The following is an 18,960-nucleotide window of genomic DNA, read 5'->3' as shown; positions in this document are numbered from 1 at the left end:
GCAGCCAGACTGGTGACAGGGAGCGGCCACCGAGACCATATAACACCGGTCTTGAAAAACCTACATTGGCTCCCAGTACGTTTCCGAGCACAATTCAAAGTGTTGGTGCTGACCTTTAAAGCCCTAAACGGCCTCGGTCCAGTATACCTGAAGGAGCGTCTCCACCCCCATCGTTCTACCCGGACACTGAGGTCCAGCACCAAGGGCCTTCTGGCGGTTCCCTCACTGCGAGAAGCCAAGTTACAGGGAACCAGGCAGAGGGCCTTTTCGGTAGTGGCGCCCTCCTTGTGGAATGCCCTCCCACCAGATGTCAAAGAGAACAACAACTACCAGACTTTTAGAAGACATCTGAAGGCAGCCCTGTTCAGGGATGCTTTTAATGTTTGATGTATCATAGTATTTTAATATTCTTTGGAAGCCGCCCAGAGTGGCTGGGGAGGCCCAGCCAGATGGGCGGGGTATAAATAATAAATTATTATTATTATTATTATAATCCAAGTCCTCCTCACTTGCTCAAATCTATTCTGCCTCAAAACAAGGAGCGGAAGGAAACGGCTGCAAACTGTTAAATGGAAAAAAACCCAGGCACAGGGCGAATACCTTAAGTATACCTTTAAAGCAACAGTGCTCTTTCCCTCCCTCCTCCCCGCTCAGCTCACCGAAAAGCTCCTTCTCCACGCGTGCTCCTTGTCCCTTGAGTGCTTTTCCTTCCCTCCCCACTTAAAACGTGGTTACAAAGCACGGATCCACATGGATCCTCAGGATTTTTGCATTGGGCTACCCCAAACTCACCATCAGATCACATGTCTGTGGCCACAGCATGAACCATAAGAATCATACATCCACTGTTTCGTTTAGAATATTTTTTTCTTGTTTTCCTCCTCTAAAAACTACGTGCGTGTTATGGTCAGATGCGTGTTATAGAGCGAAAAATACGGTAAGCTAGTCGCCAAATGGCTCTGTAAACCAAGGTTGCAGTCACCAAGATGGAATGCTGTATGCTGGCTGTTTGGCCGTAATAAGAAGCATTCATTCAAAACGGAATGTCTATTTGCCATTTTGGGGCAAGATGGCTCTAAAGTCTTATTTTTCAAATAATGGACTGATTGTGATTGATTCTCAGTTAAACATTTGGCTAGTTAAGATGACAATCTTGAGCTAGGATAAGAGCTTTGAGAACTTCAGGAAGAAAACCACCTGATGCAGGGGCAGTCCACATATCTATTGGCCTATTGGACCTTTTATCTTAATGGTAACTGCTTCTGCTCAGGCTGCACAATAAAAGTATCTTGGTTCCAGAAATTTGTTCTCTATTGTGCAGATATAATGGATAGAATTCTATGGGATAGGGTATTAGGGTGTGAAAACAGTCCAGATCCAATGATCCCCAGATGGTGGAGACATCAGGCACGATCCTGGCGCCCAGGCATCTTCACTTGGTTGCAAGTGGCCAATAGATAATTTCAAACACTGGTCACTACTAACCCATAAATCTATTTGCTTCCAAGCATAACTGGCGCACATACCTCACAGGGAAGTTGTGATCAGGATTTATTCTTTCCAATAAACTGTAAAGCTAGAGGAGAGGAGAAAAAGAGGAAGGAGGTTTAATGTTCAGCAATACACATTAAAAACAGCAAAGGGGTACATCTGTGGCTTTCTCAGATGTTGCTGGACTCGCAGCAGCTATAATCAACCCTGACCACTGGCCACACTGGTAGGATGAGGGTGTTGGGATTCCATAGATGTTCCCAACCAGTGCTCTGAAAGGCAAGTCCAGGAATGAAGCCAAGGGAATCTTCCTACCTCTTGATGCCGGTTCCCCTCCCTGATGTAGACGCTCGCCAGGTTAGTCACAATGAAAGCCCACAATTCCTGGTGGGTGGTGAGCTGTGGGTGTGAGGAAGAAGAGGAGGAAGAGGAAGAAGAGGAGGAAGAGGAAGAAAGGCAAAGTCAGAACATGACTAAAACAACAACAACCCAACTCACAGAAGACAGGATTTCACATTTTTGTTAAGGAACTGTGTTTGAAGGAGAATGCCTGGACACAGGAAGCCAACTTCTGGCTCTGTGTTGAGACACTGAATCCAGCCTTACCCTGAGTGCTGTGGTGAACTGAGCTTCCGCGTTGTCCATGCAGTTTACGGAAATGCAGTACAGCCCCTGCGAGGGAAAAAGAGAAATTACCATTCCAAGGTTCAACAACTCTGGCCTCTAGAGAGAGGGGTGGGGTGGGAGAGAGTGTAGAAGCAGTAGTGGGTGTAAAACCCTCTTGGCATGAAACTTGATAGAAAATAGAAATGAACCAATCCCCTCTCCTCACTACAAAGGAATAGAGCAGGGACCCCCCCCCGCCAAGTTTACTTTCAGAGAAACTAAAAGGGGCGAAGAAGCAGGAGCAGCCTTTTCTGAACTAACAATTTGTCTTTTCTATTCTCCTGCAGCTTTTAAAAATTCATTGCTTATTGCTGCAATAATCTTAGGCAAACTGCTTTATACAGTCCATCTGGAAAACAGTTTATAAATACTGCAAATAAATCAATGTAAGTTGTTTAAAACAATCAAATGTAACAACAAATAAATTTTAACTGGATTCAGTTGAAGGAGGTTTACCCTCCACCCGCCCCTGCCCCAATTACATGGCTTAAGAAGAAGAAAGACAGCGTCTGTTGGGCTTAATTTTTTTTTAAAAAAAGAAATCCTTTGTGCATTGTAGAGCTGGAAGGGAATCACAGTGAAGAGTACACCCCCCTCAAACTCAGGCTGATATACTTACCAGCAGAGTGTGGAGCTGAGCTGCGTGGTTTGAAAAGAGCCGAGGAGACTGCTGGCAGAGCTGGCAAACCTGGGAGATCTTTTGGAAGACGAGGCAAATGGGAGGGAGAGGTGGCATTTAAGTGAGTGCTGTGGGTTTCTTTCCCACACTGACGGCTCTTTCTCCCACAAAGCCCCACGAGGGTCACCTCCCGCCCTCTGCCTGCCATTCCTCCACCATCTTTCACCAGCCCCAGCTAAGTGATGTCTGCTGCTGCTGCTGCTGCTGCAGTAGAACACCCCTCTCTCCTCAAGGTGGGGGAGCCTTGGGGCTTTCCCCCAGACCAGCCACCCCTCTCTGGCCTCCGGCCCCTTAAGGGTTCTTGCCTTGCTGGGATTGTTTCCTTGCACTCCAATGATGCCTCTTGACTGACCGGACCAAGGACAGAGAAGTGGGTGTATAGAAACTAGCCTGCTCTATAAAGCTAAAATGTTTACCTGTTGTCCCACCCACTTTTGCCTCTGGCCCCACCCACCATGTGGCCCCTGGAAGGTTATCCAGCAGAGAATGTGGCCCTTGGGCTGCCCACCCCTGTGCTATGGCAGCCTTTGCCAAACCACAGCCCCCCTCCTGATCACAGAATTGTAGAGCTGGAAGGGATCTGATGGTCATCTAGTCCAACCCCCTGCAATGCAAGAATCTAATGAGCTGTAACTGCTATCAGCTGTTCTGGACTGCAACTCCTACCAACTCCAGGCTGCACTAAGAGCTTCTCAGCGCTGCTGCGCCTTCAGCAAGCACCGCGGGGCTTTGCCTGCTCCTCTGCACTCAAAGGATGTGAAAAAGGAATCCCCGGAATTCATTTTTATAAATACCATATTAGATTAAGGTCTGGTTAACTACAATAATACCGTAATTTCACAATATCTTTTTTCTTTTCTTTTTTTCTTTTCTATATGGGTACTATTTCTTGTTTCTTCTTTTTCGTGTCTTACCTGACTCTGCACACTAGGCTTATAACTTTTTTACAACCTGATGTTCCTGTAGCTTAGTTAGATGAACTTTTGCCTAAAAACAAAGGAATGAACTGTCATTTCCAAATCTTTTGAAAAAAGGTCACCCCAATATCAATAAATCGATTTTTGTATATGTAACTGTATAATGCATTATGTAATATGACTAGCATGTATATAGGAAAAATTGAATTTGCAAATTTTCTAATATTTGTACAATGTTTTGTACACTGTGAATCACTTATTATTGCTTAGAATAAATCGTGGTTGCACTTTGTCTTTGTTTCTGCCACAAGCACCTTAACATTCCCGCATCACTTGGATTGCGCGTTCTGCACACGGATTACTTTTTGGTATCTGGAGTATGGATGGCTCCTGCTTCCAGTGCTTTTCTGATGCTTTTCAAAGTTCTTTTACAAATGTAAAAATTCTAAATAGTTCCATAAAGTTTTTAAGAGTGCTGATACTTATGAGTAGTAACATTACATATACGGTGATTTCAACGCTTCATTTTGGGGTGACCTTTTGTCGCAACTGAGAAGAATTAGTCCCTTTTTCAGTGTTTCTAAGAAAAAGTTCATCCCTTTATGATATAGGAAATCGTTTTTATAACCCTACTGCACACTTGTTAATTTTGTACTTTTTATTTTCCAATAAAGAATATAAAGCAGGAACCCCTGGAATACAGAAACTGGGCTCTACCTCCTGCAGGGCTGTGGCTTTGTGACCTGTCACGAGGCGGCACATGATGATGTGTTCCAACAAAATCACTTGGAAGGAAGACAAGATGGGGCTGCAGTCCAGCACTGGGAAGTGAAAAAGAAACGGTGGCACCTTTAGTGTGGGTGGAGAGGAAGGCAAAAGCAACTGTGACAGCCTCTCCAAGGGCAAGTGGAAAGAGCTGCTCAGCAATCTTGATATTCTATGGGCAATTCTTTGGGCTGGCAAAGCCACCTTCTGGCCCCAGCCTCCTTTCCAATGGGGAAGGGGGGGGCGGAACTGAGCACACCAAAAAGGGATATGCCAGAAGCAGTGAGGCGAGGAGTCCTTGCATTTCTGAAGTCCCAGAGGGGAATAAAGAAAACTCGCTCATTCACATATGCTTACAAATAGATATTGGTTGATGTTGCAGTGTAACAAAAGGATACCATATTTTTCTGTGTATAAGACGATGCTTTTTGCTAAAAAAAAACTTAGGCAAAAATTGGGTGTCGCCTTATACACAGAGAGTGAATGCAGAGGGGGGACGTGTGATTAATGGCAGCAGCAAGCAGGAGATTGGCAGTGGTGATTGGGAAGGTGATTGGTGGCTGCTGGCGACTGGCTGTGGCTGCGGCAATTGGCGGCTGTGGCAAGGTGGGCAGGCAATTGGCGGCTGTGGCAAGTGGGCGGGTGGGCTGTTGGTGGCGGCAAGTGGGCAGCGAGGTGTGCTATCGGCAGTGGCTCTGGCAAGCGATTGGCAGTGGCGGGCAGGTGGGTGAGCGATTGGTGGAAGTCACCTCCCCCCCCCAAAAATGCTAAACAACTTAATTTTGGGTTAAATAGGGGTCGTCTTATACATGGAAAAATACGGTAAATGGTATTTGCGGGTAGCGGGTTGGAGATGGGGGTATGACTGGCCTTAGAAAAGGGGATTGACAATCCTCCACAAAAAAGGTGGCAGTGATAAAGGGGAGGTGCATAGTGGGGGTGGAGGAGAAGGACACCCTCTGGCAGAGATTTAACATGCACATGGTGAGCATTCCTAGCACGGAATCTCAAAAGAACGAAGACATGGGCAGGGAAGAAAATAATTCCTGCTGCTCACTTTTGAGTTTCTCCAGCTGCATAAGCGCCTTGTCCGTGTACTTCTGTGCCTTCTCCAAGTATCCGGCTTGCATTGAGTGCATTACTGTCACCTGTGGGAACAAACAAACAGAAGCCTTTTGCCATCATTCTGCAAGAAAACAAAAGAGCCAGTGTGGTGTAATGGTTACAAGTGTCGGACTGAGACCTGGGAGACCAGAGTTCAAATCCATGAAGCTCACTGGGTGACGTTCGGAGCAGTCACTGCCTCTTGACCTGGCCTACCTCACAGGGTTGGTGTGAGGGTTAAATGAGTTTTTTTTTGGGGGGGGGGAGAACGATGAATGATGTACGCCACTGTGAGTTGTCACACTCATCCCTCACAGCAAAGATAACTTGACCCACTTTCCCATCAAGGGCTATAAAAGAGAATTTTTCATGAGCTGCCCAAAAACTAAAAGAAACCTGCTCTTGTAATTCCTGCAGGGGAGAGCTGAGCTGGCAGTTAACAGGAGCTGCAGGAATCAAGCAAAACATTGGCTGGCTTCACTGTTTTCCCCACATTGTGATTTTTGATAGTACACACATACATATATCATGATTTGCGATACATTGCCAGGTCAAAAATTATGAACCTGTTATCATGATATGGACTTCAAAACAGTTTTGGAGGATATACTGATGTATCACCCAACCTTAGTGTGTATCTGGTATGAGTCACATGCATTGCATTGTATCAATGTAAGTTCTAAACAGTTACATCCACTTAAATTAAATGGACCTAAGTTTCCAGTAGATCTACTCTGAGTAGGACTAACACGGGATATAACCCAAGCCTTTGGCCTCCCCTACCATGGGCCATGCAGCCCGTGACCTGGACAGAATAGTAGTGCCACACTGGTATAGCTTCCTAGGACGTGGCCCCAATCTTGGGTTCACAAGTGCACTAAGCAGCTCACCAGGTAGACCAGCACACACATGTGCTCCTTGGGCAGCCAGTGGAAGAGGTCAGCAGGGTTGCTGGGCAGGATCTCATCGTCATGGAGGGTGGAGATGGTCTGGATGCACTGCTGGAGCTGCTTCAGGCAAGGCTTGACACTCTTCACCTGGGGAAAGGAAGGGGTCGCCTCAGCAAAGAGAAGAGCTACCACCTGCTGATTTTAATGTTGTGAAGCGCCCTGAGATCTACGGATGAGGGGCAGTATACAATGATTATTAATCCCATTGAATGAGGGGGCGGAGGGGAGGGCTTCCCCTCTGTTCCTCTCCCAGCTGCCTTCCTTCTCTCCCCCCCCCCCCGCCCCCCAGCTATAAAGCTGTCATGGCACTGCTGGTGTGGGTCCAGGCTGCAAGCTGGATGCAGTCCAATTGTCAAGCAGATTTCTAAGTTGTTAGGAGAGTACCCCGGGAATCCCAAGAAACTCGAAGCTTTTCTTTTCGGAATTACAGATAATGAAGTACCAAAAGAGTTGGTTAACTTATTTAAGTATATAACGACAACAGCACAAATACCGTACACCCAAAGATGAAAAGGAGGAGATTCCAACAAAGGAAGAATGGCTTTTGAAAATGATGGGAGTATGCGGAACAGGCAAGATTAACAGCAAAGATTAGAGACCAAAATTACAAAAAAAAATAATCCTTGATGTATGGAGACCTGTTACTGAGTATTTTAAAAAAAAAACTAAAGGGAGATGAAATACGAGCAACAGCATTAATTATTAAAATAAATAGGTTAAACTGTATGTATTGAATAGCGTGTATGAAACAGGCAGCATTCAAGGGTAAATATGGAAACCATGTAGGGGGAAGATGGGTTATGGTCTATGTTAAAATTTGTAAGGCTTTTTTTGTGAGTGAAAAATCAACCAATAGGGTTTTTTTTTAAAAAAAGGAGATTACCCTGGGAAGAGGGAATGATTATTAAACCACTCTGGGAGTCATAGCTCTCGAAGAGGAATGGGGGCCTCCAAACAACTCCCAGCACCCTCAACAAACTACAGCTCCCAGAATTCTTGGGGGGTAGGGAAGCCATGGCTGCTAAAGTGCTGTCACAGGGCTTCAAATGTATAGTGCGAAAGTGGCGCAAGTGTGCCTTAGTTGGATACAAGCCACTGAAATGATTGGAGATGACTTAACTGAGGCCTATTCATTTCAATGGGTCCAGTGTTTCCCAAACTTGGGTCTTGAGAAGAAGAGTTTGGATTTGATATCCCGCCTTTCACTCCCCTTAAGGAGTCTCAAAGCAGCTAACAATCTCCTTTCCCTTCCTCCCCCACAACAAACACTCTTGTGAGGTGAGTGGGGCTGAGAGACTTCACAGAAGTGTGACTAGCCCAAGGTCACCCAGCAGCTGCATGTGGAGGAGCGGAGACGTGAACCCGGTTCACCAGATCACGAGTCTACCGCTCTTAACCACTACACCACACTAGCACTCGAGCTGTTTTCAGACTACAATTCCCATCATCCATAACCGCTGCTCTTGCTAGCCAGGGATGATGGGAGTTATAGTCCAATAACAGCTTGAGACCCAAGTTTGGGAAACACTGGACTAGTCCCAATAATATTTGCTTGAATACAACCCAAAGGCTCCAATCCTAACCTCACTTATCTGGGAGCAAGCCCAAGTGAATTCAAAAAGACTTAGAAGACATAGCTAAGCTTGCCACTACAAGCTTTTTGCTTCTAACCGCTGCAGGATGCCAGGATGGGGGAGGGGGAAACTACCAGGCATCGGTAGTGCCTTCCACTCACCTGACCAGCATCCAGGTAATGTGTCACTTGCAGCACCAAGAAGAAGACTCGCAGAGACTCCTTCTGGATGGGGTTCCCCTGCCAGTTCTCCACTATCTGCCCGCACAGCGTAAGCAGTGGATGCACCTCTTGTAACTTCCTCTCCATAAGGAGCAGCTGACGATTATGAAAAAAGGAGAGAACGAGGCAAAAAAGGAAATAAAATGGCTGCAATCAGAAGATCAAAGTAAACCTTGCCTGTCATGTGACTACTTTAGAATTCTAAATCTGGTCCGGAGGGCTGAGGGACTCTCTGGAGAAACATTTGTGAGGGCTACAGGGCAAACAAGAAGGATAAATTCATTCATGCAGTACTGGATGTCACCCAAGTTTTTTGGTTTGTTTTTTAAAAAAATGTTTCTATTGTTTTGCTCCAGGTAATTAAAAGGAAAAGCTCTAACCTGCCCCACCCCGCCTGCTCCCAGAACGGTGGACATCCCCACCAAAAACCAATATATTGGTTTTACTGGCATAAAATGTGCATATGGTTTGTTCAAGTCATCTGGCGTTTGTGAGTTAGCTTTTCCATTAGTGCCAGGTGACATACTGCAGCTGTCCACTCCACTTTCAGGTCAACACTTAAAGTCCTCCAGTGTTTAGCAATTGTCATCACAAGAGGTTGTATGTGTTCTTATCCCATAAGGCGTAAATTCCTCCCTTTCCTTTCTCATAACAGCTAACACTCTTAATAAAGTCTTAAAATTAACTTAAGATGTTGCGCTTTGTCAAAACTTGCATTTCGAAACATCATTATTTTTCATGGGAATATTTACTAGAACTCGTGACCTTTTGATTTAAAAAGTACAGAGTGATATCAAACATCAGCCCTACTCAGAATAGAACCACTGAAAATTAATGGACCCAAATTAATCACGTTCACTGATTCCAATTTCACTGTGTGAATGAGAAAGTATGGGGGAGAGGACTGTTATTATGATGACTATTTCATTATTAGGTTGACTTTTTATATTTTTATCACTGATATTCTGTAATGTGTTTTTAATATTGTACACCACCCTACGGGCTTCTGATGCAGGGCAGTATATAAACTGAATGAATGAATAAAATAATAGTACAGTGGTACCTCGGGTTAAGTACTTAATTCGTTCCGGAGGTCCATTCTTATCCTGAAACTGTTCTTAACCTGAAGCACCACTGTCAGGGGCTCAGGAGCAGAAGCACAGGGAAGAGGGGAGATGGAGAGCGAAGGGGAAGAATCTGAGGGCAGCGTAGAAGAAGATGACAGTGGCCCGAGAGATTCCATGAGCCTCTCCAGCGAATCGGAAGATTCACAGAAGGGGGCGCCAGTGGCCAGGGCAAGGGGATTCCCAAGGGGGACACTCCAGGAGCAAGGGGCCAGCAGGGACTCCCAGAGTAGCAGTTGGAAATCAGGACCAGCTTCCCCACCAGAGCATAGTGGGGGGGGAAGAGTCCCAGGTATCGAGGGCAGAGGATTCCACACCAGGGAGTGAAGATAAGTCAGGGCTGGCCACGCCTCCATCCGAGAGCCAGACAACGGAGGGGAGGTCAGATCCGGGCAGTATCCCGGAAGAGGGAAGCAGTGACAGAAGCAGTGTGACGGTCAGGAGGAAGGTCACTGGGTTGGCGCGAGAGGCAAGTTCAAATGTACAGGAGCGCGGGACAGCAGAGAATGAGGATTGGGAACCGGGTCCTAAAGCCTGCCGGAGACAGGGGGAGGAGTCAGCCGACTCAGCGTCGGAAGAGTCCAAAAAGGGGAAAGCCCCGGCGGGCAGGAGGACCCAGAGGAGGAGAGAACAACGGAAAAGGTGGAGCAGGGCTAGGATCTTAAACTGGTGTCAGAGGGGAGGAGATTCAGACGGGACTTCGCCGGTCTAGGGTTTAAGACGTAGGGCTGCGCGCTGCGGCTTTGGAATGGAAGTTGAACTTCAATAAAGACTTTTGTACATAACGACGATCGGGCGTTGGTCCTCTGTGAGCTGGGACCTAGGGGCAGCTCTGACAACCACGTAAGCTAATGGGGCCTCCTGCTGCCGCTGCACCGCCCGAGCACAATTTCTGTTCTCATCCGGAAGCAAAGTTCTTAACCCGAGGTACTATTTCTGGGTTAGCAGAGTCTGTAACCTGAAGCGTATGTAATCTGAAGCGTATGTAACCCGAGGTACCACTGTACTACTCTGTAGAGCAGATGCTGGATACAACCAACATTATTTGTTTTAAAACATCCTCACAGCATCCCATTTGGGTTTCAAGGCTGTGTGGTAAGAATATGAGCAGAGCCTGCTGGGCTGCACACCATTTAGTTCTGTATTTTTATCTTAATTCAAGGAGTCAAGCAAGCAGCAAGAAATAGATGAGAGATGGGGGAACATCTGTGGCCCTCCAGATCTGCTGAACTAGCAGCATGTGACAATGATCCATGCAAGTGGATGCTGGAGTCCAAGATCCAGAGCGCCGGAGATTTCCCTGCCCTTGATGCAAGGAGAAGCATTCCCTACTCTCAGCAGAGAATACGACTTCTAAGGTTGGGGATAGGGAACCTGCCGCCCTCCAGATGTTGCTGAATTACAACTCCCATCATCGCCCCTGACCATTGGCCACAATAGCTATTGGAGACATCTGTGGGGGGGACGGGACCACAGGCTGCCCACTTCTGTATTAAAGATAGGTTTAGGGTGATGTGTGGCTTAATGCAGCCTTCTGTTTGTAGGCCACAGTTGAACTGCCCACCTGCAGGTTTGCAATCTAGCAAATCCAGAACCATTTAAACCAGTTTCTCTAAGCACACACACAACTTACCATGCCTTTGCTTAGCAGAAACAGGGCTCTGAAAGGGGGAAAAAATAACAAAACTGAAGATTCTAAAATACAGGCAAGACCACCAGAAGTGCAAGGAAGCTAAGAACTTTCAATTAAAGTTTTTATACCATGCCTTTCCACTGCAATGAGCTTAATGTATTTAAAACATATACACAATTACAAGCAAACATCTAAAGACAATTAAAAGCAAGCATCTTAAAACAATTCTATTCTCTGACAGCTAATAACTTCAAGGCTGCCAGGAACAGTATCTTTTGGCCATCTTATGCTTGGGTGAACAGGAATACTTTTCCTCCTGAAAGCTGATAATGAGAGAGACAGGGCATTCCACAAGCAGGGAACCACCACTGAGAAGGCCCCCATCACGAGCCTGTGACAACCAAGCAGCCCCCAAGGAAGCTTTGTAACTCTCTCTTGGAAGGTTGAATGAGCCCCTAGAGTACCCCTAAAAATCCCCCTCCGCCCCCATTAACTTCGGTGGCAAAAGACCAGTTGCCCCATAGGAAAGGACTCACCTTGTATATTCTGACCCTACCACACGGGCGTATTCTGCTCCAACCCCCAGGAGATCACAAGCAGACACCAAATCTTTTTCAAGTGTGTGAAGTTGCTAAGTGGAGAAAGAAATACACACATAGTTACATTTCGAAAGTAGGCTACTTCTTCCTTTCAAATCTGATCCTACAGCTAACTGCAGAAGCTGACAGTGTCAGTATTGAGTTTTCTATTACTGTTGGGGGGGGGGCTGGTGGTTTTTCATTTGTTTCCCCAACATGTTGTATGAAATATAAATGTGTTATATCATATACCGTATTTTTTGTCCCATAGGACGCTCCGTCCCATAGGACGCACCTAATTTTTTTGGGGGGAGGGGGGAAATAAAGGGGGGGGATTTCCTTTATTTCCCCCCCAAAACCAGGTCGGGGAAACCAAACCAGGTCGGGGAACAGCGGTATGGCGGCGCTCCGCCTCCCCGCTGTCCCCCAAGCTTGTGGGGCTGGCCAATGTCTGCCCGAAGCGCGGGGCGCTCTGCTTCAGCACGCACCGCACCCAGGCTGCAGATATCTGCCTGGCACGCGGGGCGCTCTGCTTCAGGGCACCCCGTGCGCCGTGCGGCAGGCTGCTATTCGCAGCCTAGGGAGCCCTGCGGGAACTCCCGCGGGCTCCCCAGGCTTGCTGATAGCTTCCTGAAGCCTGGAGAGCGAGAGGGGTTGGTGCTCACCGACCCCTCTCACTCTCCAAGCTTCAGTGAAAGCCTGTATTCGCTCCACAGGACGCACACAGATTTCCCCTTCATTTTTGGAGGGGAAAAAGTGCGTCCTATAGGGCGGAAAATACGGTACATTATGCAATGCAATTACGCGTATACATACACATTTATATATACATCTACACACACACACTCTCTCAATGTAAGCCACTGGGAAACCCTTTGAGTGACAAGTGAGTAGTGAGTTTAATCAATGAAAACAAATCAGTCAGCAGAGCATGAGATTCTTAATCTCAGGGTTGTGGGTTCAAGCCCCACCTTGTGCAAACGATTCCTGCAATGCAGGGGGTTGGGCTAGATGACCCTCGTGATCCCTTCCAACTCTACAATTCTTTGAGTAAGTAAACTGATCTGCCCACTTTTGTCTCTGGCACCACCCACCACTAACACACTGCCCCACAGAAGGTCACACAGAAGGAAACACAGTCCTCTGGCTGAAAATGGCTCACCACCCTTGGCTTAAAATAAGCATACCGCCAGCTGGAAGAGGAGGCGGCAGTGCCAGTATGGAGTCTGTTGTGAAATCTGGATGGCTTTACGAAGCAGGGGTTTTGCAGTGTCGACAGAGTTCTGAAATAAAACAAATCAAATCAACAAAAATATGGATATAAAGGGAGGGACCCAAAGTTCTAACCCAAAATAGGAGAATCAACAAGATGTCAGACTGAGCTAAGAACTTCAGCCAGTACAGATGTACCCTGGAAGTCGAATGGAATCCACTCTGGAAGTCTGTTCGACTTCTGAAGTTCAGAAACCAAGGCATTTGGGAACCAAGGTATGACTGTATTCGAAATTCAGATATAGAAGACAGGAGCCAAATGGCTCCTTAAACCAAGGTTGCAGCCACCAAACCAGAATGTCTAGTTGCCATTTTGGGGGCAAGACAGCTCTAAAGTCTTATTTTTCAAATGATGGACTGACTGTGATTGACTCTCAGTTAAACATCTGGCTAGTGAAGATGACAACTGTGAGCTAGGTTAAGAACTTTGAGAACTTAAGGAAGAAAAGTTATTTGATCCATTCCACATATCTATTGGCCTATTCCTACCTCTTTCTTTTAATGGTGACATGGACCATTCATAACGCAGGGATTTCTTCACAACTGTGAGAATGGCAGGGGGTAAGTGAAGACAAGCGACAACAATTAACTATAACGTTGTTCCGCACTCCTGCTGAGACTGCACATGAAAAGCATTTTGGTTCCTGAAATTCATTTTGATTGCACAGATAATACATAACTAATAGAATTCTACAGGATTAGGTATTAGTGTGTGAAAACAGTCAAGAGCCGTGATCCCCAGGAATGTTGAGAAAGTGCTCTGTCCCATTCTGAGTAGCCCAATCTGAGCATGGAAGGAGTATTTGTCATCCCTCCTCTTGCACTCTGCACTCTGCCAGGCTCAACCGAGGTTCAACCGAGCACTGTCTCTTGCCTGCCACCACAGACCACTCCGACATGCAATCCCATGTATCAGCAAGCAATAAAACTGCAATAGCCTGGCTGCCGCATCAGGCCAAAGGCCCATCTAGTTCAGCAATCTGATCTCAGTGTCCAGCGAGATGACCTCATGGGAAGTCCACAAGCAGCACTGTTTCAGCTCAGCTCTATTTTGTAAAGCACCTTGCTAAGTCTTCTCTGGCTGCTGACCCCACTGGATTTGGGATTTAAAGAACTGAGTGGGAAATATTATTTCTCCACTTACCTCTTGACAATACAGCTCTGACAGCAGGCTGGCAGCTTCAAATTTGACATCCTCAAACTGCGGAATCTGACAGCATCCAAGTTAAGTTAATATGGTAAATAAAAATGGTGGAGCAATTGTTTTATGGGGTATCCAAAAAACAGGGAGCACAGTTGCTTCTCGAAATTTATATTAACAAAACCAAAGCATGGAATCAATGGGGCTTGTTAAACGCTCTGTTGACACGTAGTTGTGTTTCCCCCTCCAAGCGGCACAACCCCAGTTTCCATGAGACCAGAAAAAAGGATACTTGCTGCGATATCAGCCACTGTAAGAGAAACAGAGGGAAATGAGGTATTCCTAGAATCAACAAAAATGAAGCTCTCAACATAAATGGAAGGGGAAGACTTTGAGACAACTTGGAGTTGTCACTACTGAGCTGCCTTGTCCCTCGCACTGGTACCAATGTTTCTCTCCAGAGATTCAGAACAGAGTCTCTCCCTGTCCTACTTGGAGATGCCAGGAATTGAACAGGGGACCTCCTGAACGCAAAGCAGGTACTCTAACCACTGAGCTATGGGGCTTCCCACTGGAAATAAAAGATGAACAGAGCACCCTCTTTGGGTGTCCACCTTTCACTTCTCTTTCTTTCTTTTCTGTTCTCAAGATGCCGACACAGCTGTGCCCCTTGAAAAAGTCCACAGTCCACTTTCATTCTCCCCAAACACTTGCTGATGGTCTCAGTTCATTCTTGGGATGCCCCCACACCTACTTTATCCAGTGTAGGTGTAGTGGTTAAGAGCAGTAGTCTCGTAATCTGGGGAACTGGGTTCGTGTCTCCGCTCCTCCACATGCAGCTGCTGGGTGACCTTGGGCTAGTCACACTTCTCTGAAGTCTCTCAGCCCCACTCACCTCACAGAGTGTTTGTTGTGGGGGAGGAAGGGAAAGGAGATTGTTAGCCACTTTGAGACTCCTTAGTAGTGATAAAGCAGGATAGCAAATCCAAACTCTTCTTCTTCTTCTTATCCTAAAGGGCTCCAGCTCAGCCAGAGCCCCTGCTTTGCATGCAGAAGGTCCCAGGTTCAATCCCCAACGACATCTCCAGGCAAGGCTGAGAAAAGACTTCTTGCCTGAAACCCCCGAGCAGCTGCCAATCAGTGTAGACAGTACTGAGCTAGGTTGACCAATGTTGACTGACTCACTGCAGTTTTCTACACTCCTCCTGAGTTGCTTCCTCCTGCTCTGTTGTTCCTTTTCAAGGGTGTTCTCCTCTTTGCTCTCCCTTCTATTAACTGAGGCAGCTCACACCACCAAACACATTTAAACCAAACACAGCAGGCAATAGGGGCCTGTCAGGGAACTGCCATCAGTGCCGGAGGGAGAGAGCAAAGCTCCAGAGGGATTCCAGAGAGCGTCCCGGGATGGGGAGAGGCAGCCCATCTTCTGGGGAAGAGAATCAGCGTAGCACCAGTGGAGAAGGGGGGCAGATGGGGGAATCGGCGAGGCGGTCCCATGACTCCTTGCCGAGGACCAGCGGGGAGAGTAAGGGTCCTCCGCTGCCTACGCCCTCCTTGCGCAGAAGGCTTCCAGGCAGGGAGAGTAGGAGACTAGGCGTCAAAGAGCTTCTTTGCTGGAAGAAGTTTAAGAAACGCCCACTGACGGATTCTGCCAGCGATTGAGACAGCCACGGGTGAGTGGCTGTCCAGACAGAAAAGGTTCACTCGGGCAACCCAGCCAGGTGTTGGCTCCGGCTTACGCATGAGCAACCCCTAGAACCATTATAGGGCCCTTTCAACCTTCTGCTTATTCTCTAACACACCGTGACCTCAAGGTCTCTCCTTCTCACTGTTCCACATAGGCACTGCTATATGTATACACAACAGGGGAAATTATGTAGCTCAAACCCTTTCCTGTATGTCTGCATGTAACATTTTAACAAAATGGGAGAATTTTGGGCAGCTGTCAAGAAATTCCTACACCATTGTAATAAAACAAGGAGTTAAGCTTTCTTCCTGCCCTTCCTGTTTAACACTGAACTGGGGATGAGGACGCCAATAGGACCATAGCCAAAAACGGCCAACGACAGAGAGATAGGGGTGGGTATCAATATGCTCTGGGAAACCATGAAGTTTGCAAAAGTACAAATATGTGTTTTTTCTAAAAAAAACAAAAAATTATGAGGGCAAAAAATACAGCCCAATGAGGGCAGGGGATTGTTATCCTATCAGTGACAGTAGCTGAAGAACTTTTTTATTTTTGTTGTTGTTCTCCACCTTGGGAAACAGAATATTTTTTTTTAAATAACTGCAACATATGCTGACAGCACACTCCCCCCACCCCGATATATCTACACCTAGCAAACTCTATAACAGGCATCCCCAACCTGCGGCCCTACAGATATTTTGGCCTACAACTCCCATGATCCATAGCTAACAGGACCAGTGGTCAGGGATTATGGGAATTGCAGTCCAAAACATCTGGAGGGCCGAAAGTTGGGGATGCCTGCTCTGTAACATCCACTATCGCATCCACACACATAACATGCACCTAATATAAATACTTGACATCCATCCCCAAACACACACACACACACAAGATATATACATCCACACAGATGTAAAAATACTCCGCGTCCCCTTCCTGGACATGCAACACATGACAGACACACACACGACATTAATATGTAACACCCCTCCACATCACACATGCATGCATACACACAAACACTTGTGCACACACGTAACATTCTCTCTGTAATATATAAATGCATATATGCACTGTCTCTCTCACACACAAGCAAAATATATAGTATCTGTGTATATGTGTATATATACACCGTCCCCCACAAAATGCAATACACACACGGGCAAATCTCTCTCTCTCTCTCCAGGCTTGATTGTTGTAACTTGCTCTACGCGGGGCTGCCCTTGAAGCTGACCCAGAAACTCCGGCGGGTGCAGAATGCTGCAGCGAGGCTCCTTACAGGGTCCTTGCCGCGGGATCACATTCATCCACTGGCTCCCAGTGGAGTACAGGGTCAGGTTTAAGATGCTTCTTTTGACCTTTAAAGCCCTATGAGACCACCTCTCCTGGTATGCCCCGCGGAGGACCTTAAGGTCCACAAATGACAACACTCTAGAGGTCCCAAGTCGCAAGTTAGATTGGTCTCAACTAGGGCCAGGGCCTTTTCAGTACTGGCCCCATTCGCTCTGTCACAAGAGACTAGAGCCCTGCGGGACTTGCCATATTTCCGCACTGCCTGCAAGACAGAACTGTTCCGCCTGACCTCTGGACTCAGTCTGACCCTTATGTTCCCCTCCCCTTACGGTTTTGATCTATGGGCTGCATTTTAAATTGCATTTTAACCTGTATTTTAGATTGTTTTTCCCCCCCATTATGTTTTTATTGGAATTTTACTGGTGTTAGCCGCCCTGAGCCCGGCTCTGGCAAGAGAGGGTGGGGTATAAATAACATTTATTATTATTATTATGACATATATACACCTGCACAGGCAAAACGTATCTCTCTCTCTCTGTGTGACAGCCTTCTCATTCACTGCTTCCTTCCTAGAGAAGCCAAACTGGCTCCAGCTCCTTTGCTGTCTTTCAGCCATTCTTCTTGCTGAAGACCTTCCTGTTCCAACAGGCTTTTGGGAAATGACTGCTTTTAATGAAAGGGCTGGCCCTGTGCTGTTTTTATTCTAATCTGTTTGTTCCCAACAGAACTAAAACTAAAATATCTCCCTCTCTCTCTCTATATATATATACATATACACACCATATATTAACTCTCTCTATACACATAACTTGCCTACACACAAACACTGCACACAGCACCTGTAAATCCACATGCAACATAAATACAGTGCATCTATCTGTATCTGGACATACAGTGCACGCATGCATGCATGCATATATGTATGTGTATGCATCTGCACACAATACATGGCATCCCACACAGGCACACAAATACGAATGTGCACGCACAGCCTTCCTTCCTCTTTCTCTCTCTCTCTCTCTACACACACACACGGGAACTATAAGCTGGTGCTGTCTCTGTAACTGTGTGTCTAACAGGCCCGCCACCCCATATATATGCCCGAGTGCGGCCTTCCCTCACCGCCTTCTCGAGGTGGCTGCGCGCCTGCTCGCCGTTCCGCGTGTGGTGGTAAAGGACGGAGCCGAGCTGCAGGTGGGTCCGGGCCTCGACGCGCGCCGGCGGCTTCCTGGGCAGCACGGCCTGCAGGCAGTGCACGCAGAGGCGCACCTTGGGCGGGCTGGAGGTGCGGAAGTGCTCGGCCAGGCCCAGCAGCGCCACGTACCACGACTCCGAGGAGCCGCCCGACGACGAAGAGGCCGCCGCGGCCGCGGGAGACGACGACGACGGAGGGCCCCCGGCCGCGGAAGAGGAGGCCGAGGACGACGACGAGCCGCCGCCATTGCCGTCTCCGCCTCCTCCTCCTCCCGCCGCCGCGGCCTCAGCCCCGCCGGGCGGCCCGCCCGACGGAGGCTGAGGCGCCGCCGCGGACGACGACGACGGGGCCGTGGTCGCGGACACCGAAGAGGAAGAGGCTGGCGGGGGCGGGGGCGCCGTCGTAGTCGCCGTTGCGGAGGAAGAGGCCGCGGCGGCGGCGCCGGAGCCACCGGCTACCCCGGCCGCAGCGCCCACGGCCGCCATCTTAGATTTACCTCAGAAATGATAAGACATGGATTGTCAGGGCCGAGGGGAAAGGGGGCGGGGCCGCGACGCGCGCGGGCCTAGCGCAAAGCGTGACGGGAAGACGAGTGCCGGCGTTCTATGAAGGATGGAGTGGGATGGGGCGCTTGGACTACAATTCCCGTCAGGCAGCGGGGTGGGGAGAA

The 18,960-nt window shown here is 47.7% G+C and overlaps 1 protein-coding gene across 1 annotated transcript in view; it reads right to left on the bottom strand.

Moving 5' to 3' along the window:
* Positions 1-18,790, bottom strand: part of MAU2 (MAU2 sister chromatid cohesion factor) — a 31,276-nt gene extending 12,486 nt beyond the window's left edge. The window contains exons 1-14 of the mRNA XM_079960602.1: positions 18,218-18,790; positions 14,408-14,425; positions 14,119-14,184; positions 12,890-12,985; positions 11,661-11,755; positions 11,125-11,152; positions 8,308-8,463; positions 6,513-6,659; positions 5,576-5,666; positions 4,471-4,574; positions 2,777-2,854; positions 2,098-2,163; positions 1,807-1,890; positions 1,527-1,576 (exon numbers count right to left, since the gene is read on the bottom strand). Of these exons, the coding sequence (XP_079816728.1) occupies positions 1,527-1,576; positions 1,807-1,890; positions 2,098-2,163; positions 2,777-2,854; positions 4,471-4,574; positions 5,576-5,666; positions 6,513-6,659; positions 8,308-8,463; positions 11,125-11,152; positions 11,661-11,755; positions 12,890-12,985; positions 14,119-14,184; positions 14,408-14,425; positions 18,218-18,775 (1,637 nt within the window). The 5' untranslated portion in view covers positions 18,776-18,790. The remainder of the gene's footprint in view (positions 1-1,526; positions 1,577-1,806; positions 1,891-2,097; positions 2,164-2,776; positions 2,855-4,470; positions 4,575-5,575; positions 5,667-6,512; positions 6,660-8,307; positions 8,464-11,124; positions 11,153-11,660; positions 11,756-12,889; positions 12,986-14,118; positions 14,185-14,407; positions 14,426-18,217) is intronic.
* Between the last annotated feature and the right edge of the window lie 170 nt (positions 18,791-18,960).

The sequence above is a fragment of the Podarcis cretensis genome, assembly GCF_951804945.1.
Source record: "Podarcis cretensis genome assembly, chromosome: 18".
In the NCBI taxonomy this organism is placed as follows: Eukaryota; Metazoa; Chordata; class Lepidosauria; order Squamata; family Lacertidae; genus Podarcis; species Podarcis cretensis.
The sequence above is the reverse complement of the archived record's forward strand: the minus strand, read 5'-3'. Positions and strand labels throughout refer to the sequence as shown.